At 48.6% G+C, this 21,299-nt stretch overlaps 1 protein-coding gene across 5 annotated transcripts in view; it reads right to left on the bottom strand.

The window, feature by feature from the left end:
- Window positions 1–1,715: 1,715 nt before the first annotated feature.
- Window positions 1,716–21,299, bottom strand: part of BRD1 (bromodomain containing 1) — a 56,492-nt gene continuing 36,908 nt past the window's right edge. Inside the window, exons 8-13 of one of the 5 annotated variants that reach the window (XM_051962708.1) lie at window positions 19,625–20,116; window positions 10,526–10,661; window positions 9,974–10,095; window positions 4,841–4,950; window positions 4,001–4,155; window positions 1,716–3,597 (exon numbers count right to left, since the gene is read on the bottom strand). In XM_051962708.1, coding sequence (XP_051818668.1) covers window positions 3,414–3,597; window positions 4,001–4,155; window positions 4,841–4,950; window positions 9,974–10,095; window positions 10,526–10,661; window positions 19,625–20,116 — 1,199 coding nt within the window. In that variant the 3' untranslated portion in view covers window positions 1,716–3,413. Of the gene's footprint in view, window positions 3,598–4,000; window positions 4,156–4,840; window positions 4,951–9,973; window positions 10,096–10,525; window positions 10,662–15,439; window positions 16,603–19,624; window positions 20,117–21,299 lie in introns of those variants that run through there. The other 4 variants (XM_051962709.1, XM_051962710.1, XR_007947777.1 and 1 more) reach the window with 4 other exon arrangements.

The following is a 21,299-nucleotide window of genomic DNA, read 5'->3' as shown; positions in this document are numbered from 1 at the left end:
CTCCAGACCCCAGACCTTCTGCCATCTAGCTGCCCTCTTAGGATTTTCCTACAGACATGAAAAAGGGATCTTACGGTGTCCTGGGGACACGTGAATCACAAAAAAGTGAAGATGGGAGGGAGAGCCGCCAGGAAGGCAAAGCGGAAAGATTCCACCCTTGAGCTTTTAAGAACAAATTAAGTAACTATAGAGTCAGAAAGACCTGAATTCAAATCCAGCCTCACTTATTTGCATGTGACTCTGGGCAAGTCACAACTCTAAAATAATATAAATTAAATAATAATATTATTATAATAAATATTAAAATAATATATAATATAAATAAAAATAATAGAAGCAAATAAAATAACTAAAAAAAACACCATTAAAGGAGCTTTGATTTCATGAGCATAGGGAACGCCCAGGCAAGGAACTTCCTTTCACTAATGTAGACTAGTAGTGTATCCTTTTCCAGAACTGGGAGCTGTCTTGTTTCCGTCTCACCAGCTCCAGACCCAATTTGAACTCTCTTGTCTTCCTGGTTTTAGGGCTAGGGTTATTGAATCATCTTGCAAAATAAGAAAAAAATGGTAGACTATTGCAATGATGCTTTTTTTATGCTCACATCAACTGGATCTTGGCAAGTAAATTGTTTGTACTTGTATTCCCAGGTCCTAGCACAGGGACCTGTGCTACCTACCCCCACGCACACTGGGCCCCTAATAAATGCTCGTTTGTGGGTGACCTTGGGAAACCCCCTCCCCCCTTCCTTAGGCTGCAATGTCCAGAGGCCCAGGTGCGGGATGTAGATGACAGCAGCCAAGGACGGGGATGGCTGGGAGAACGGGCGAACACCCGGGACCAGGGATGATATTCCATGGGGCTGGTAGGTGCCAGCTGCTCTGGCAGCAAAGACCCCTCCAATGGCTCCACTGGATTGGGAGGCAAGCAGGGCCTGTGTTCCCGACTATCTCCCGCAGAACACAGTAGTAGCTTAATAAGTGCTGGTTGACTTAGGACTGCAACATTTTATAAAAGATAACCCACATTGAGGAGACGGGGGAAGGGGCTGCTGCTCGACCACAGAGCCTCATCCCCTTCCCCTCTCAGGTCCGATTTCCTCACAAAAACCAGTTGGACAAAACTACCGTGAGGTGTCAAGAGACACAAGACTTTGTTCCCCAATCCCAGCCCATGCAGGTAATAGCTCCAGAAGGGGTGGGCTGGGATGGCTCGGGAGGAGGAGCCCACCTTTGCAGGCCCATGGGAAAAGGACCTTGCTTTTTGCCAGTGGGGCCCCCCCACCCCCCGTCTCTCCTGTCCCCTGCTCCGACCCCCGTCCCACCAGCCTAGCTCCGACACTGGTACTCGGGACACAGTAGGTGTTTGCTCCCTTCCGCACTCTCTCCACCAGGTCACCACCAAGCCCAATCCACATGGCTAAAATGTGATTTTCATTCTCTGCTTCTTCCAGGGGCTCCCCAACGACAATGGGGCACAACGGCACCCAGTCACCCTGGCTCCAAACCCCGCCGGCCCACTCGGGGGTCATGGCCATCTCCTCTGCCCCAGCTCAGGGGTTCCCTCCTGGGAGGGTATCTGTGGGGAGCCACCTGGCCCCTCGGGAGGGGTGCGGGCCTCCCCCCACTCCCCACTCCTACCCCACCAGGTTTCCATCATGGCCCTGGGAGAACCAGAACTGACCCCACACAGCAACTGTCAAAGTGAAGACAAGGAGCAATGAAGAATTTTTTTTATTTTCAAAGCTTCTAAGGGGGTATTACAAACAATGGAGAATTTAAAAAAGAAACATCAAAGCTATTTTTTTTTAAGTAACTGAATGACCCTTTAAAATAAAAATCTGAGATTAAACAATGACAAATGCTAACCGATTAAATCTTTTGAAGATGAAAAATACGAGTTTTGCCTCATGTGCTAAGCCAGTATTGGCAGCCGGGCACCCACGGTCTTTGCAGGTATCGGTGGAGCGCGGTGGCGGACGTGGCAGCCCATGCGCGGCACGGGCACGGAGGAATAGCCTCCGCGGAACAGCTCGGCGGTGACCGCCGCCCCCGATCCACGACGGAGCCGTCCTCCGCCGGCAGACGCGACGTCGTCCTTGCCCCTGCTGCCGACTCAGCATTTCCGTGAACGTAAGAATAAAGTGGCGACAACAATCCAAATCCTGACTTTATTTTTTAATATAAAAAATGCAGTTCTGGAAACCCCCCCTCCTCTTGCCCTAACATAATGCTTTACCTCTTAAAAATAAAAATAAAGTCCTAATTCTATATACATCACATGTACCATACAAAAAGGTATCCAAAGTTTCTATTGCTACCAAAGGGTTCTAAAGTAAAACGCGTTACAGAAATCCCCTCGTTGTAAACAAAAGATTACAAGGTACAAAACCCAATTACACACAAGCCACCGGGTCCTTTTCGACAACAATTGTGATACAAGTTTCTCCCATAGCAAGTTGAACGCTCATGTGCCTGTATAAAAATGCATATCAATAGACTTTTTCAAATTTATTTTTCATTATAAAGCAAATTAATACTTTCTACAATAAATAAATCACAGGGAGGCACACCTAGGAAAAAAAAAATGAAGTCACTGGGAGATGGATGGGAGGAGGAGATTCTGAAGGGAGCTAGATGAGAAAAAGATCAGGGGAAAGAAAAACGGGCTCAGAGCCCCGGCAAAGCAAAGCGAAGAAAACAACAAGGGGCTCCTGAGCCATTCTGGGCAGCAATGGAGTGTTTTTGGTGATTTGCAAGTGATGTACATAGCATACATTTACTCTCCACCTCTTTCCACAGAGGACCCTTCAAAATAAGGTCATTTTCTTAAAATACACTTTTTTTGTCATTGGAAATTTACATCAGTCTTATTAAATAAGTGGTACTCTGTGCAAAGAGGATGATTTACAAAAATTATTAAAACATTCAAAAGTCTTTAAAAAAAAGCCACAGACCCAGGAAAGGAAGAGGAGCAGCACCGTATTGTAGGCCAGAGGGCCGGGGCCGAGGCGCCGGGAGGCCGGCGGGCCGCCCGCCCAGCGGTGCTCAGCTGCCCAGCTTCAGGTAGAAAACATGGAGTAAAACCACCCCCACCCCCCCCAGCTGGGGACAAAGAAAGAAGGAAGGAACTCCTACTAAAAACCAGAATAAGTTAAGTTCTGAACAATATACACCTATGTACAGCGGGGAGGGGACACTATGGACAAAGACACTCGGAGCAGGGTTGTGTGGGCTCCTCCCGGCATCAACGCAGTGATACAATCATTAATCAACGGGGCGATGGCGAGCAGAGCGGGCGCTCGGCCACCGCATCCATCAATGATTACGGAGCTAGATCTTCAGGACATTCCTTTGGAAGAGAGAGTCCGAGCCCCCCGGAGGCCTGCTCGGGGTCGCGGCCGTGCCGGGCGCCTAGTCGATGTCGCTGAAGTCGCTGACCGGGTCGCCGTGCACGCGGCTCAGGTGGTTGGTGGCGCGTTCAAAGGCGATCCGCACGGCTTTGCGAATGCTGGAGTTCCGGCCTTCCATCATTTTCAGCTTGTCTATTGTCTCGTCGACTCCAAGAGGGACCATTTTGGACTTGGGAAGCCACTGCCTTTAAAAAACGAGGAGGAGAGGACAGTCTGTGGGGGGCTGAGCCAAGGGCGCACGGGCTGAGGAGCAGCTCCCATCCCGGGGGGGATCCCTTGGCTTCTACTTTCCCATAACCCACAAAAATCAACGATTCCTGTAACTTCTGACTAAGGAGCTCAACTTCCACCCCCCACCCCTTTTCTCCTGGGATGCGTCATTGCCATCTCCCTCCTCCCAAACAGACTTCTTTTAAGAACCGCCACCTAGAAGGGCTTCATCACTGCCCCCAGGGGTACCAACCTTCTCTCCAGGCCCACCACCCTTCTCTCTCTGCCCAAGGGTCCCACAGAGATCTCCCTAGGAGGTCCCAAGGGCCCTGCCCAGGTGCAGCCAGCCCCCGCGCCCTACTCAAAGGGCAGACTTACCAACTCCTTTTATTGTCAAAAAACAACACCAAGAAGAGCTTCTCATCGGCCTTGGTCTGCATCTGCTCTCCAACCTTGAGCACATCCAGGGGAGGGGCCGGGATGGTGACGCCATTGTGATGGCCGGCCACCCGGGGCATCTGGGGGTCAATTATCTGGAGAGAGAACAACAGGTCAGAAGATAAAGCCCACCCCCCCCACCCTGGACGGTGTAGTCTACACCCCTGGTGCATGGGAGTGGCTCTGGGACCCACAGGGGTGGATTTGGTGGGATGGGCACCGAGGAAGAACCAGAGACCCTTTGAAAAAGAGCAAGAAAGGTGGCAGGACACATTGAGGTCTACAATGGAGTGAGGCTGCTGGAGTGCGCCCCCTGTCACCAAAACCACTGGGAATCCTGGGGATGCTGCCCGGCCTCGGCCCAGCCCACAGGCCCCTCAGTGCCTGGCATCCTGCTGCTCCGGCAGCCCCAGGGGCTCACACTTCAGGCCTGCTTGGCCTTGAAGGCCCTGGGCGAGCTGAGCCTGGCCCAGCCACCCCGTCCTGGCCTGCTGGCTGCTTCTCCTGTCGTTTCCAGCAGTCCCACCCCGGGACCCCCTCCTCTCAGCTTACACACAGGGTCATCCTTCACAAGGAAAGTTGCACCAACTGCTACTTTTTCTCTCCCTTTCCAATACTGGCCACAGTAGGTGCGTAATGTACATTTGTTCTAAACATTAAGCCCCACAATCAAGTTCTTTTCGTTTTTATGAAAGGACTTGACCATCTCAGGCCTTCACTGTGAGCCCCCAAGGCCGGGCCTGTGGCGCACAGACTCTACCTCTCTAGGCCCCCACTTACCAGGGCAGGGTACGAAGGGTAGCCGCTGCATTTGGCCCATACCACTTTCAGAGGCTCCAGGACAGAGGTTGCTGCATCAGAAGAAATCCACATGCTGTTCTGGCCAACTTCTAATGGGGAAAGAGAGAGAGCCCGAGGTGAGCACTAGGCCCCGACCGCCATGCCCCCCAAAGGTGCCCACGTGCAGCCGTCCATACCGGGGCTGGGCAGCAATAGGTGAGGCGCTCTGTGAAGACGTGCTCCGGAAGCCACAGGACAGAGCCCAGGGCTCTCAACACCTCCAAAGTACCTCAATGAGGACTGACTGGGGAGTAATGGAGACCCAAGGCAAGAACAGACTCTTCTCTGATCTTAGTATCATTCAATTATTGGGAAAAACCAATGCCAGACCCCAAATGGGGGCCAGCAGAGGAACCCCAGGCTGTATTGGTTCAGCAAGCTCCTCACATGAAAACACTCTGGGCCACTGAACACCACACACCAGGTCCGGCACCCCCACACACACACACTAGCTGACCCCACTGACCACACTCCCAGTGACACCCCCCCCCCATGGCGAGGGAGCCCAGCACCCGGCTCCCAAAGGGATTTCCTCATCCCCACCACCACCTTGGCTTCACACTCCCTCCAGCTCAGGATCCTCAGATTTCTTCCAGGACAGAAACCAGCCATTCTGAAATGTCTATGAGATAGGGGCCAGCGACGGCCCTTTGGGGTCTTCACAGGCTCCTCAAAGGAAATGGAATCATTCCAGCCCAGAGAGCAACCCATGGGCTTCTACCGGGACCCCTGGCACAGGGTAAGCACACCTCAAGGGCAGCTGGGTAGAATGAAAGCCGAAGGAACCAAATCAAGGATGTCACCTCATCCCATCCCTAACTTATGGAGTGGCACCATGACAGGGTTGAGGGGATTCCAACCATCCAGGAGACAGGGGATGCGGACAAAGCCCCGGAGCGGCGACCACAAAGTACCCACTGGGTGTGAGGCCTGGGGCTGAGCCATCAAGGACCCGAGAACCTCTGCCCGAGGCACAAACAAGCCAGCAGGACAGAATGACGAAAGGGGCAAGACTGCATCAAGACAAGAGAAGGCTACTGCTGGAAGAGGTGTTTCAGAATCCCAGCCAGAGGCTGGACAAGGGGCAGCTGTTGCCCACTTTCTCTTCCTGGAAGGAAGAGTGGGATCAAGCCTCAGGAGGATCATGGCAGCCTTCTCCTAGGGGCCCCGTCACCATGCCATGCCCTTGGGGCACTCTAAGCCTGTTTGGTGCCTTCAGTGAGGTTTGGGGTCAGAAGACCCTAGAGAAGGCTTTTTGTGACTTTTTCTTTCAGGAAATCCTGAATATCGTGATGTGGATCAGACGAAAGGCAGAAAGAAGAAAGCCTCTGAAAAGCACATTGCTCCAAGAACACCCAGACATCAGCTGGGCAGCGCAGGGAGCTCTAAGAGCATGCTGTGTTCCCTCTACGGGAGAACCCACTCGTCCCTGGCACTGCCCAAGCCAGACACAAAGAAAGGCAGCTCTACTGACCCTTCAGCGGCCCCATTCAGCAGTGAGGGCACCCACATCAATGACAGGGGCACAGGCCTGGTGACAGCCACCTCCTCAGAACCATTTCTAGCATGCTGTCTGTTCTGTCGGGATGGAGCCCAGTCCGGGCCACCGGCGGCCATCTACTCTCTGATCTCCACCAGCACCACTTCTAGCGTGACCCACTTCCAGGAGGAAATGCCCACTCCTGGCTGCTGGCAGGGGCCATTTCTAGCCAAGCTCTCCAGGGTAAATACCCGATCCTGGCTGGTAGCTGCCCCCATCCCTTCTTGTCTCCATCAGTACCATTTCTAAGCGTACTAGAAGATGGTATGGTATGAGGACCCAGGGTAGCCATTGTGCTGCCCAATAATGAAAATTGTTGGGCACAAAAATTTCTGCACACCTCTTCCTTAAATGCTATCTGGGTGACTCTTAGTCATGCCTTTCAGCATGCTTTCATTCAGCACCACCGCCGCATCTCGGGGGGGGGGGGGGGGGGGGGGGGGGAGAGAGGGGGGCGGCGCACATGTTTTGCTCCCCACAATGGTCTCTGGTTTGTAAGATTACCTTCAAAACCTTTGTCTGCCATCTCCCTTGACAACTAAATCCATAGGACTCTGACATAAGTTAAAAAGCTTTCATCTTTTTATTTAGTTAAGTTTTTAAATGAAATTATCGTCATCTGAGTCTGTGTCTTTTTCGCCACAACTTTTCAGTTAGTCAGGTTGGACTGTTTCAATTGCCTGTCTTATCTTTTTTCATCTTTCCTTTCAATCTTTGCTCTCAGAAGTCAGGATTCGGACAACAGAACTGAGGCCCGCATCCATAAAGTGCTTTTCTGCCTCTTGAATTTTGGATATAAACATGCTTCCATGCCCAACACCCAGGGCCTAGCTATCCATCAGCTTTTCTTGATGACGAAGTTTGCAAGATGCTGTGGCGTTAGGCTTCCAAACTTTCCTTGGCTGCTGCTTCTTTCTTCCTGGTCCACAGTGATGGCTGTTTCTCACCATCTGCACTTTCTCACTACAGAGCCTGAGAATCAAAGTCTCTGCTAACTGACTTTGAAGGACGTCACCAACATCTCCGTGGACGTTCCCTACCATAGGGGCTAATGCCCAAGCTGCTTGTTTTCAGGATAGGTTTTGTGTGTGTGTGTGTGTGTGTGTGTGTGTGTGTGTGTGTGTTTTTTCCTCTCCCCAACATGTATTATCATGAGCAGTGCAACAGGAGATGACCAAAACAACCCATGAAACGATACTTCTTACCCCCTTTGGAAGGTGAACATCAGCTATCCTGCCTGCTTGACAATCCTTCCACTAAACTGTCACTTAGAACAAGACTTTCCAAACAGATGGGACCCTGGTTGTTCCCTCAATGGTCCCTACAAACCGTGGGCCTTCCCCCGATTCTTCGCCCACGCTTCCCCAAGAGCCCCAGGATGTACAGGGTATGTGGCAAAGCCCAGCACCTCTGGTAGGAGGACACCTCTGGTGTCCCAGCTCTCCCCAGAGGCTCTGAGAGCCTGTCCAGGCAGACAGGGTGAGGAGAGGGTCTGCCCCTGGCCCAGAAGCCATCCTCAGGCAGAACGGGAGGAACATAACAAGTGGTCCGACAGAGGCTGGAGCCGATGCAGTGGAGCAGTGCTGCAGCCGCCCCGATCCCCCGCTGCCTCTCAGATCCCTGATGGTTGTCCCGCTTTTCTCCTGCTTTTGTCCTGCTCTTGGACTTTAATGACTCTTTACTACCATCGACTTCCTCCTCCGTGGGGAAGGGGAGACCAATCACAACGCAAGATAGTGAACCGTGACCAAGAGCAGCCAGCACTGAATGGGCACCTACTGTATGCCGGACACTGGGCTGAGTGCTAGAGAAAGGGAAAACACAAGGAGCCAATATTCTAAAGGGGAGATGGAGGTCATCTCAGAGGAAAGGCAATGGTGGCGAGAGGAATCAGAAAGGCTTCTTGGAGACAGTCTGGAAGATCGGCAGGTAGAAAGCAGCCATGGAAAAGCTCTGGAGCATGGCAATGAGACCCCATCGGAGGATCACAGAACATGTGCAGAAGGCTCAAATGAAAGGTAGAAGAGCTTTAAAAGGTAACCAGAGCACCTTCTATTTAAACCCAGAGATAAAAGGGACCCCTAAGAATTTATTCAGTAGGAATATGACAAGATCAGGCTGCACGTGGAGGAAGGACTGAGAGAAAACCAGCAGGCTACAAGCGTCCGGGGATAGGGACCTAGATGCCAACAGAACTGTGAGCCAGGGAACTTGGAAGGTAATGGCTTCCACACTAATGGATTTGCAGAGAAAAGATAAGAGTCCAAATTGGCCACACTGATTTTAGAATGATAAGGAATTGTCAACTTGCAACATCAAATCAAAGTTGAAGAGAGCCACTGCTAGAGAAGACAGCACCGAACAGGGCTGGCGTGGAAGAGGGCCGAACAGGGCGGGCAATGTAGCCGCCGGGGAGGGGCTGTGTTATGCTGCCAGGGTGGGCGGCTGTGCTAGGCAGCTACGGGTTCCCAGTGAGCGCTCCTCAGGGCTCCTGGAAGACTGTGCCCCAGGGTCCGAGGTGCCCACAGCATAGCAACTTCCACTGATGCTGATGCCAAGGGGAGCACTCCTTCTCTCTCTCCCAACCCCTTGCTCCTGCACCTTCCTGGCTGCTGGTCCTCAGGATACAGTTTTATTATCAGGAATTGGCCACACATAAACATCTTCCCCAAAAGGCCCGTGCCCCAGGAAGCCATGGGTCACTACTACCAACAGCCTGAGTTGGAGTGTTTGGGGAAGGGGTCACCCAATTTAATATGGTCAGTCTGTCCCCTGCTGTAATTTTTGCCTTTTTCTGTCAGTTCTTCAATGATTCTTTAATGCGCCCGCCTCTCAGGCAGTAAATGAGGTGGTTGGTCCCTGTGTGGGGAGGCGGGGAGCACACCTGACCGAGAATCTGGTGCCGTGTGAGATCTAACTGTGCTCCTGGATCTGCTCATGGCTCCCTGGTCCTCCGGTCATGAGACCTGTCAGGCATCGCTGAAACTACGGCCCAGAGAGTTTAAAAATCAATGGTCAGGGGCAAACACTGAGTCTCCGGGAGCTGGCTGGGCGATTTCAGATTCGGCTGGACAAGGTGGAGAGAAGGAAGCGTGTGACAAAGCAGTAATTTTTAAATCTCTCAAAAACTGGGCTGTGCCTCTGACCCAAAGACCCCCCAAAGAGGCCCTTGCCAAAAAAGGACCTCTAGACACCAAAAAGATTTCCAGCAAAGCTCTTTTAGCACCAAAGGATTGGAAGCAAAGACGGTGCCCGTCAAAGGGGCAAAAGACCAAGGAGGTGGGGAACAGACCATGACCGTGACGGGGGAGCTCCTGACCAGGGGAACGTGGGGCAGGATGAAGGCGGCACACTGGACACGAGCAGGAACAAGCCCTACGCCAACATCCGGCTGGTTTTGCTCAACTACAACTATCTCTGATTAACTAGAAAAAGCAGGAATGAGCCCCAGAGCTTGTGGAAGGGGAAGGAGAAGGGGAAGGAGAAGGGGGAGGAAGGGGGAAGGGGAGAGGGGGAAGAGCCTCCTTACTGACCCGCTGCGATCCTCGCGGCTTTTGCATAGTTCCCATTTTCAATGCAAGAGATGAGCTCACTCCGATCTTCCAGCGTGTGTCTTCGGATCAGAGCCGGCTTGCCCTTGCCACACTTTGGTAAGCTATAAGGGCACAAACAACAGGACGTTGATAGAGATGATCAGAATCAAGCAGCGGGCAGCCCCAAGGGAGCTGAGTGAGGAGCTCACCCATGTGCTCCCTCAGGCTCAGGAGGACCACATGATTCCAGACTGAACAGGGGGGCCTGGGGGCACAGGGGAGAGTGTGGGCACCCTGCGGGCCTGCTCCCTCGGCAATCTGGGGCACCCCTAACAGAGGGTTGACAAGATGTCCAAAAAGTCTGGGCCTTCTACTCAGCCTCATGGCAAAGCTCCATCCCCCAATATAAGAGGTGACGATCAGCGGAGGAGGAAGCTGTCCTGAAGTCTGAAGGGGCTTTCAAGGACTCTGGGCCTTTTCCTGGCTTAGGCCTGGCCAGGCAGGTCTACACTGCAGGAGCTCCCCCATCCCCGGGTCTGGCTGCCCGCTCACCTGGAGTTACACAGCAGGCTGTTACTTGAGGAGATGCTGGACTCGGACGCACAGCGGCGCCGGGGCTCCACTCTCCGTCCAGGGCCGTCGTCCGGCTCTGGCTCCTTGGCTTCGCCTCCAAAGCCATTGGACAGACCTAGAAGACAAAGACAGAGAGAGCCGCGCACAGCTGAGCATGGGCAGCAGTGGGGACCAAGTGTCAGGAAGCCCCCGGCCGTGCCAGGGACCCCCGGGCTAGACTGCCAAGCTGGGATCCCTTTCCAGGGTCCAAAGGCCAAGTGACGGCGAAGAAAACACCAGCGTTCCTAAAAGGGCCCAGGGAGGTTGTGTGGCTGCGACAGCAACTCTGGACTCCCAAGTTCCTAACAAGAAAAACGGGCCCTGCTTCTGGAAGCCAAGACCGTGTGAGCACCCCAAGTACAGCCTCCCCTCCCCATCCCCCCGCCTTAAGAACAGTCCCGGAGCTCAAGGACTGTGGGTGTGCTCACCCCGTGGCCCTGCCGTCAGGAAGGGGTCTTCTCACACAGCCTTGGCGAGCCTCATAGCCGTTACGGACAAGCCGGCCCGAGTGCATTCTGCCCCACTGCCACAGCGGCTGCACTGCCCTCACACACCCCCGGCCCCTAATGACCGATGGTGTAGGAGCCGACAATTTCTTCCTTTGCTTCTTTTCTTCCCTTCCCATCTTCCCTATCTCCAAGGCAGCAGCAAACCAGGTCCCAGACGCGGCACCTGCAGGAGATGCTACTAACGGTGGCTGGGATGGGCCACGGCTGAGAGAGAGCGGACTCCAGTCCACCAGACTGTGCCCCGTCACTTCTCCGGGGCTCCCATGTTCTCGTCTTCCTGCTCTGTCCCCCAGGTCAGAGACCCGGGTCGGAGAGCCAGAGGGTGGCTTCCCTTCACTTCCCAGTTGCCCTTGCTGCGGAGGGCTCAGTGATGCCGACAGCCTACGGAACGGAAGACCTGGCCGGGCTCCGACCCAAACAGGGAATGCCTTCGCCTTCTTTCAGAGGGATTATTTCTCCAGAAATGTCTGTGTAAAGGTTGAAGTTTGAAAAACCCTTCAACCAAGTGGAGTGACTGCAAATGAGCAAGAGGGATGCTAGTAAGGATGCAGACCCTGACCAGCATTGACTGGAAAGTGTTCTATTACTTCATTTGATCCTCACAGCATCTCAGGGAGGAAGGAAATATCACTGTTCCCATTTTACAGTTGAGGAAACTGAGGCAGGCAGAGGGACAGAGGCCAGCCCAGGATCACCCAATCAGTAAGCATCTTACGCTTACATCCATCCCTTTGGCTAAGCCACTCCAGAGTCACAGGAAGATAGTCGGATCTCCTGGGAAGTTTAAAATGTCCCCAGGGTCCTGCCCAACACAAGAAAAGGTACAGGTTCTAAACCAACAACCTGGACCACTGAGAGCACAGCTCCTTGCCATCACCAACAGGTGAGTATCTGCACAAGCTGCCCCCCGTCCTCCAATCACCAAAAGGCTTCAGGGATCAGGGATAAATGACCCAAGGGTGGGGTCATCCTTCAGGGTTAAACACTACTTCCAATGCCACAGGGAAAACCATTAGCCTCTGAGTCTTTTCTACCTCAAAAAAAAAAAAAGAAAAAGAAAAAGAAAAAGAAAAGCCAAACTGGCAGCATGTGATCTCTTTTACATGTATACTTTAAAACTCTTAATAAGGGGAGCATTTATCAAAAGGCCAGTCTAGATGTTGAGGTTCCAGGGACTTTCTTGTTTTGCAAATCTTTTATCAGTCCCACCTGATCCTCAAGAAGATTTTTACCAGCTCTGAATAAAACAAAAAAGGAACTCAAAACAGTATAAAGACATAAAGTTTCTCTATAGTCAAATACACAACTAAGCATGTTTACACCATCAGCAAAACCAAAGCAGCAACAAGAGGTTCAAAAATAGAGAAAACAAAGTTTTCCTGATTTTTCTGCCCAAGCTCCGCTTGGCAGAAAAGTGGGGCTTACAGGTGCCGAGCACTGATGCTCTACCATCATCCTGGCTTAACCGCTCTTCACAGTTGAAGATTTGTGAACAAATGATCCTGTCCTTTGTAGAAAAGACAAATGGTTAACACTCAGGCTTGGCTTGCTTCTGAAAAAGGACTCCCCAAACAGAAAAGTAGCCCAGTGGAGAACCAGCAGGCTTCTCCAGGCTGCTCTGCACTTCTCCCATGATATTCCCCAAGTCTTTCCTGAATTCTGGCTCCCCAAACACACCCAACAGGAAAAAGCCACAGTCAGCCCAAGGCCCTTTTCCTCCTCCCTCTTGCAGGTGCCCAAAGTGTCAAAGATCACATTCCCTTGTTTGCTGAGCTGCCAACAACTACCACCAGGAGAAACTGGGAATTAATGAGACCAGAGGCTTCCTTGGGGGAAGGCTGCAGTGTCTCCAACCAAGGTCCGGTGCATGCTTTTTCAATGGTCCTTCTCTAATCAGCAACGTGGCAAAATGGGGGCTACTCATCAAATGAAGAAAACCAATAAAGCTCTGCCAATAAAGCCAAAAGGAAAATGTGAACATCAGCAAGAGTCTCCACTCAAGAGGAGGCTGCCGTCTTCGGCACCAGGTAAACCACACCTTCATCCTGTGCTCCAAAGGCCCGTTATTCAAGTAACCCATTATTAAGTCATGGACAATAATCATGGGGGAAAAAAGGAAATTCAACCAACGTCACCCAAATTATCTCCTATAGAAATAAATCTGCAGCTAAAACATCCCCAATCAGTGTAAAATTTCATCTGCAAGAAAGAAAAAGATCCAAAATCTAATCTCTGTGGATTGCTCTGAATCGCGTGGAATACAGAGCATAACTAGGTCAGTGTGAAGAGCCTATCCTTCCCACCCGGCTCTCAATGGCCCCCTTCGTTTCTCCCTGGCTCCTAACTTGGCCTTTCCCCAGAAGCCAGAAGAATGAGTCCCTGAGGGGCGGCGGGCACGTCTATCCCCAGCACTCATCAAGGGCTGGACACATGAGCACATGTCCCCCCATCCTATCTTAGCCTACTCTCTGACCCTTTCTATGTCATGGGGTAAGTCAAGCGTCCAAGCAAAGAGCAGAAAGCAGAAACTGATGCTGGAGACCACATGTCAAGGCAAGGCTTTAGGGTGGGCAGCTTGGTCCAGAAGCAGCCCTTGCCACCAGCACTGCGACATTTGTTCTAACCAGATGACTGGGGCCCCTGGGGCTTCAGCCACAAGAAATTGCTCTTAAAGCTAACTCTCTCCTCCCCTGCCTCTAGCTGAAAGCAGAAGTTATCAAGTTTTCACAGTTTTCACATTTTAGCACCTGTGGGCCCTTCATACACCCAGTCCTGAAATGGACACCAGTCATGGAAGGAAATGAGCAGAACAGGTATGAAGACTCATGGCAAGACTGTGTTTTGGGTTTTTTTTTTTTTTTTGGCTCTTTGTGTTTTTTTAAGAGAAAAGGAAAAAAAATCATAGCCAAACATGGCAGAAGCTGAGCAGGAATGGAAGGAAAGGCCAACCAAAACTTCGCTTGCTTGTTATTTGTTAATCATTCAATTCCAATTCACTGAAACCTAAAAGTTTTGTTTAAGATCTTGACCTTTTTTACTGATGATCAGTTTTATAATGGGAAAGAAAAATATCCAGAATCACTAAATATGAAAATCAACGGAATCAATAAAACACTTTAAGTATATAATAGTTGTTGTCTTTAACAACAAATTCACTTAACAGTTAGTCACTGGCTCGACTCTGTAGGAGCTCCTAGTTGAGGCTTCCCTTTGGGAGCCAGAGTGCTTTGTATCATCGCATCAATATCCTTGAAAGAGGGAAGGTTCCCAGCACTATGGGGGCCCCCAGCCTGGCAGCAGCTATAGGACACATCAGTGTGAGTTGGGATCTAAGAGGCCTTCTGTGGACTCAAACATGTGAGTGAGTGAATGAGTGTGTGTGTGTGTGTGTGTGTGTGTGTTTAAGTATAAGACGAGGGGGAGGTTTAAAAGACAACACACACTTTATCATACTTAGACACTTCAAAGCTTCTACAGCAAATCTCCAGGGTCCAAATTCTAAAAGCTTCATAGAATACAAGAAAGGTTAGACCACCCCACGTCCCATAATCAGTGTTATCTTGTCAAGAGAAAAGTGCTGAAAGATTCAAGTTAGCTGGAATTAAAAGCATGACTGAAGGAAAAACTAGTCCCTAGTCCTAGAGAAAGATTCTTCCCATTTAAGATAATTTCTTAAAAGATTTATAATCAAGTTTCAACCAACTACTGTTACTGCTAATCTAGAAAGAATTAGATGCTGTGAACAAATTCATTATGAATTAATTTTCTTTCAAGAGCATAATGAAAAGAAATGAAGGGTGGGGAGAACCCAAAAAGCCAGAAAAATGGGTCACCCTAGATCTGCTCCCTTGTTTGTGATTCTATTCCAGCAGTTTGCAAGTAGTGGCTCCAAAGTCTGCTGACAAAAGCCAGATGGAGAAGACATCCACTAGTGATGCTGTGCCTCGGGTACTACAAAGCATTCAAAGGTGCAGGAGGACTGTGGGTCTTGTCCAGTACTGTCCCGAAGGACTCTCTCTCTAATGCTTTTGTGACTCTGAATGCACAGTGACAATGTCTGCCAGCCAATCATATTCTTTTTAAATAGAGCAGGGTTAAATTAACTATTAATTAAATAAACAATGCTATGCGTATCTATAATATATTCAATGGAAGGGAAACTTTGACCAGATGCACAAAACCTTCCCAAACAGCCCTTACAAACAAAGAGCTAAGAGCTCTAGGAACTGGAAGAGATGGAAGAGGAGAAAAAAAGGGACCAATGTCACAGAGAACCGCAACATGTATAACTTTTAACTTACAGAGATGGGGAAATGGACTGAATGAAGAGTTTAGGTTCATAAATGTCAAAGATTTTCCTCCAACATGTTCATGTTTTTGATTTGTTTTAAGGATGGCCGGCGTCTCCACCGCGATCCAGCATAATTACTTGAAATGCAATGGTCTTTCTGCGTTCCAAAATGATCAGTTAATAGAATTCCAATCCAAGTTGAAGATAACAGAAAATAATTAGGATCCAAAGAGATAAATACCCCGGCATATTAGTAAATATGAGAACCTGGAAAACAGTGAAAAAGCCATTTAGTCTGACTGAAAGAAAACAAATACATCCACTGCAGTCCAAAGACACTGAGACATCTATAAATCTTTCACATAGCTAGAACCAGCTAACAAGAGTTTCACAAGAGGAAGCATCAAAATGGAAGCTTAGTTGCTGGCTTGGGTATTCATTTTTGATAAAGAATTAATTATTTATGGAAAAAAAACAAAAGAAAAGAAAGTTATCAAGATAATACAACCTTCTTCAAATGTGCCATCCATCAAGACTAGAGTATTCATATTTTTTCTAAATTGCTTCCAATGAAGGATAAAAGAATGATGCTCACTCCGGCTGAAGGGATGTCACTACTTTCTTCCACAGAAAAGCATATGGCTCTCCAAAGAGGTGACTTTCCAAATACACCCCAAACCCCAACAAAGTTGCATGATTGAGTAAGTCTGAGTGAGCTTGAACAGGATCTGAATCCATGACCTTGGAAGGCACTGTCGAAAACTGGAAAGCATCCCTATGGCTCAGGGTGCCCTGGTGAATCTTTGACAAGGATCACCAAGGCTCAGAATACTTCCAAGTCCTCAGAGAAAGAAGGCAAAATGGAGCAAGAAATCCCAGGGCTTGTGGAAGACAACCAAAGGTTCAGATGAAGACACATATGATTGACAGGAACTGACAAGTTCTCAAACTTTGCCCCCAGGTACTTTGGTCTGGATCAACAGCTCAAGAGAAGCAGAGAAACTTGGGATGAGCCCGGTGTAGTAAGAGTGTTCATTAAACAGACAGACACATCAAATGACAGGTTCCCTGGAGTTCCTGAATGATGGAATTTTGATTTAGTGGAAATGTTACTAAAGGCTCTTGGCAAAGTGTTGGGTCATGAAAACTTCGTGTTAAGCATCTTTTTCAGAAGTGCTTAGGAATTCATCATGCTTCCACTGAAATCTACTGGCATTCTGGAATAAGAAAGCAGAAAGCTCCATTTCAGTCAGAATTTAATGTGTAAAAAAAGTATCTTCTTGGGGCTGGTCCCATGAGAAAGTTACTCAATCAAAATCAAGCCCAATTCCTCCTAATACAACACATCAGGGTCACCACTAGGAAGCTATAAAACAGTCGAGGATTAAGCATCAAAAGAGAAATGGAGAAAAGGACAGCTGAAGATTATTTTCTGAAAGGTGCGTGTGAAGGGAGTCCCAAGAACAAGCTATTCTAATTGCAAAAGACATGCCTGGTAAGTTGTTTCAACAGAGTATGACCCATTTGAGATATGCATAAATAAGTACCTCAAAGGAAAAAAAATTTCTACTCAGCTTGAGATCATTTATTAATAATTTTTTACTGGAACAGTGTTTTATTAGCTACAGCAAGTTTAAATGTAGCCAAATGGTATTTAATACACACGTACATGCACACACACACACACACAAACCATGACATAATGAAGAAAGTGCTAAAGAGAATAAATATTCAAATCTATAAATAAATAAACATTTCTGTTAGAAAAACAGGGAACGATGGACTGAACAATCTTAATTTTAACAGTGGCTGCCATTTCTTCTTTCTCCAGTGAAGAGACAGTATGACCATCTCTAGACAATAAGGTACAAGTTTTTAGACATGGAATTGTGATCAACTTGGGCCAACTACTCCTGAAACATCAAGATTCCTACCCACAACTTTCCCTTAAACAATATACGCTAATCCTGGGCACCCATTTTCTCTTTCTGGTGATCACCAAAAGAGATAAAAAAAATCATTTTCACAATTCAATTTCACAAGGTTGTTTTCCATAAGTAGGATGTTCCATATTAAGCTCAACAAAATACAAGAAAATATTGCCCGACTGATTCAAAATGGATTTTTCAATGACAATGATGCTTCTTATAAGAGCTAAAAATAGTGAAGATAAGTTAGATGCAAATGCAAACAATTTTAAAATCCTACATTTTTTTCATTGAAAAAACTTTCATTTCAAAACTTGACTTTCGTAGTCCGGTATTAGACTTTTAAACTTTTAAATACGTATTCGACTTGCTGACACAAAATATTTTACAGACACATAAATGGATCAGAATGCAACCTTATTCTCAAAAAGAAAGGATCTCTGAAGTTACAGAAAATGGAAAATTTCTTACGGATATGTACAATTATATCTTTAACTAAATTAAGCTACATGACAACAGTAGGATTTAAAATTTAGCAGGGTGATTTGGGGTTTTCTCAAGAAAACACCAAAAAACCAAGAAGATGAATGACTGAGTGCAGTTCAGAATGCCTCAGAACTGACTCATTTTTACAGAGAAAGAAACTCAGGCCCAGGGAGGCTGCGTGCCGTGCTCACAGAGCAAGTACCAGACCAAGCCAGGGACTCTTCCCTTAAAGGTCCCAGTGTCACAAATGAGGCAGACTGGCCAAGCCGGCCCAAACACTGGTGTCTCACCTGATCAATCTATCTTACGCTTTTCACTCTTTCTGGGATTTCTGATCCCATCCTGACACCAAGAAGGAATCACAAAAACCTCCAATATGGGGGATGCTAAGCTCTGGCAGGCTTGACAAGAGCCTGGCATGATGTCCTACCCGCTACTTCCCAAAGAAAAATAAATGAGAGATGTCCCTGTCGTAAATCCCAGCGTTTTGACCAGCTGTAAGTGGTCAAACTGAGGCAAATCAGCCCCAGGTTTGGTCACAGGAATAGCAGGGCTCGGTGACAATCTTCTGTGATAAGCCCGCCCCACCCTGGGATTCTGGAGGTTAAGCCAGCAGGGAGTGACCTCTGATAGGTCCACGACACACAGACCAAAGCAATCTGCTGTCTATGGACTGAGGGGCACAGACCGTGGCTTGCCACCTGCAGGGTACATCAATCAGGGGGAACCCATAAGACAAAGTCATCAGTCCTATCCATTCTGCCAAACCACAGAGCACGGCAAGAAAAAGGAGAGGGGCTCAGACTGGGAGCTGAGCCCATCGAGGTGTTCCGCCCACTCCAGGCAAACAGACATTTAAATGCTTCAGAAACAGAGGAAAAACAACCCCACACCAGACTGACTGAGAGCCTTCCCACCTTTCCTAGTTCAATCCTCCCAAGCAGCACCTGCACCAGAAACAAGGATTTCTGTAAAGGAAAATGTCCTTTGCAAAGGTCACCAAGAAAAGGAGGCTACAAAACTCTATGGGGGCCGGCTCCCCTTCTTACCCACCCTGCTGGAAAAGGCTATTCACTCAGCCCTGACAACGCCTCATGTGGCCAGCCCCCATCTGGCCATAGCCGTGCAGGGCATCGCCAAGCATCCAGCTGTAGTGGCCCCTTCGGATGGCTTCAGAGAGGGTGGCTGCAGGCTACAGGCCTATGGACATGTGTCATTCATCTTTTCACCGCCCCCCATGAGCAGCAGAGTAGACACCCCAACTCAAGTATTTGCAGAACAAAACCCAAAGGTTCTAGAGGGAAGGCAGCAACCACAGTATTCTCAATCCAGTCTGAGCTCGTCTTGGGGACTAAGACTAGAGGAGGGAGCTCTCTGGCTTCTGGGCAATGTAACCATGCTCCTCTCTCCTGGGGACCAAAGCAACATGGGATGAAGAGAGACAAGCAGGGCAACAGTGAGGGGGCCGAGGAAGAGTTAGAGGCGTGGGGAACCCCACTGGGAACCCACCTCGGCACTCACTTTTGCAGTCAGACTCCAAGAGACAACTGGGAAGACGCAGAGCATAAGCCTGACCAGATGGACACTGCAGATCACGGTAACTAAACTGGTCGACTTGTTTTTTTAAAAGAATCAAAATTGCAGCTGCTAAAATTGTACCCTGTTTGTCTCTCGAGCAGCCACACGTGCACTCGCACACACAAGCACACACACACAGAGGTACCCATGGGTACCGCACCCACGTTCAGAGGGACACCCCAGCGCTCACAGGCACGCACAGGCCCCAACACGGACACAGCCAGCAGCCCCACCCAGTGCCGTTTACCTGTGTCTAGGCGCTTTCCCGGGGACTCCTCATCCGCTTCGGAATCTCCGCAGGCACTCCGGGACCTTTTCCTTGGCTGCAGAAGTGTCTCCAACCTTGGAAGGACTACAGACAAAAAGGTTTTGGTCCCTAGCTGTGGAGAAGTTGGCTGGGTCTCAGTGGTCTTGGCAGGCTTGGGGGGGCTTACACTTTTCGATTTGCAGAAGAGAACAGAGGTACGTCTGTTTACATCGGTGGATGACTCAGCTACTGCAGAGACTGTCGAATCATTGAGATTACTGTCAGGTTTATGTTCTGGAGTGTGTCCATTTACCATTTCTTTCTGAATGGACGTGCTATATAATTCATTATCAAATTTTACTCTTTTGAATAGTTTACTCTGCTCTGGATTGAGTTCTACTGGTTTGAGGGTTGGTGGTTCTGAATTAGTCTCCGAGTTTGAAGGAAGAGGTAATGCATCTGATGGTTCAAGTTTAGGGGGAGATTTATCTCCTGAAAAAATTATAAATAAAGGGTGATTTTTGAAAACTGATCATTAAAAAATGTATTATAAAACTTATTATAAATGTGAAGTCCACCAAAATACTAAGTTCAGTTAAGGAAACAACGCATAATATTTTATATACATAAATGTCTTTTAGTCACAAGCTCTCCTAGTTAGTCAAGTCTGAATTTATCCTATGATTAGAGCCTGCATGACAAAGCTAAGCTGAGGGACAGTGCTAAAGATTCTGACTGCCTGCCATATTAGTTCAACAGCAGAGTTCGGCCAACTCGAGCTGCTAAGGCTCAGGCTTCTGTGTTTGGAAAATTACTTTTGGTCAAAAAATGAGGAGAGATCATTTCACACACGCCACTCTGAAAAATGTACCTTTGGACTCGCCAACAAGCCTCATCTGATCACTCTAGCTTACCCGAAGGGGAATCCTTCACAAAATTTAAGGAAACTTATTGAAGTTGGTCTTTCAAGTCTCCTCATAGCCTGACACAGGTAGCTTGACAAACAAAAAGGGGGCTTAATTTAATTCGCTTGATCTAGGCAAACAGCCCGAATCTCTCTAGAACTAACTCTGAGATAAGAACTTTCCCAGGGCTGCCTCTTCAAGTAAAGCCTATTTAATCACAGAACAAATGGTGGGAAGCCTTCACCATTTATAACGAGCTCCTCCCCAAGCCAGCAAGACCCTCTACCAGGTCTCTGACAGAGGAACATCCATGCACTGCGGAAGTGAACAGCACTTCCAGGGCCAGGAGGGACCGTGGCTATTCACGAGACCCTGGAAAACTTCCATTACAGAAATCACTTTACTCCCCCATTCACTTAAAACATAGCAAAATTATTTTGGGGATTTAGGACATACTAAAAAAAAGGTAGCCTAGAATGTTTCCAAGAACTAAAAACGGTGGCCTTTTTTTCAGTCTTCCATTACCCAACAAGCCCAGTCTTGGGTAACAGAAGGGGCTTTTTCTAGGGGGAGCAGTCTCGATGGGCAAAGCAAGAATTAAACTCAGGGAGGCAGGGCAAAATAGGCCAAAAACTGGCCTTTTAAGAGTAGAATGGATTGGTTACTTTTTAATCCTAGAAGTTTTCATCATTTAGCTCTTTTCTTGAACATTAAAACTTTACAAATCTGGAGTCAGAAGCGGAATGAGATGAGGTACAAGCACAAAGTGT

The sequence above is a fragment of the Antechinus flavipes genome, chromosome 5 (assembly GCF_016432865.1).
Source record: "Antechinus flavipes isolate AdamAnt ecotype Samford, QLD, Australia chromosome 5, AdamAnt_v2, whole genome shotgun sequence".
NCBI classification, from domain to species: domain Eukaryota; kingdom Metazoa; phylum Chordata; class Mammalia; order Dasyuromorphia; family Dasyuridae; genus Antechinus; species Antechinus flavipes.
This window is presented reverse-complemented; position numbering and strand designations above follow the sequence as displayed.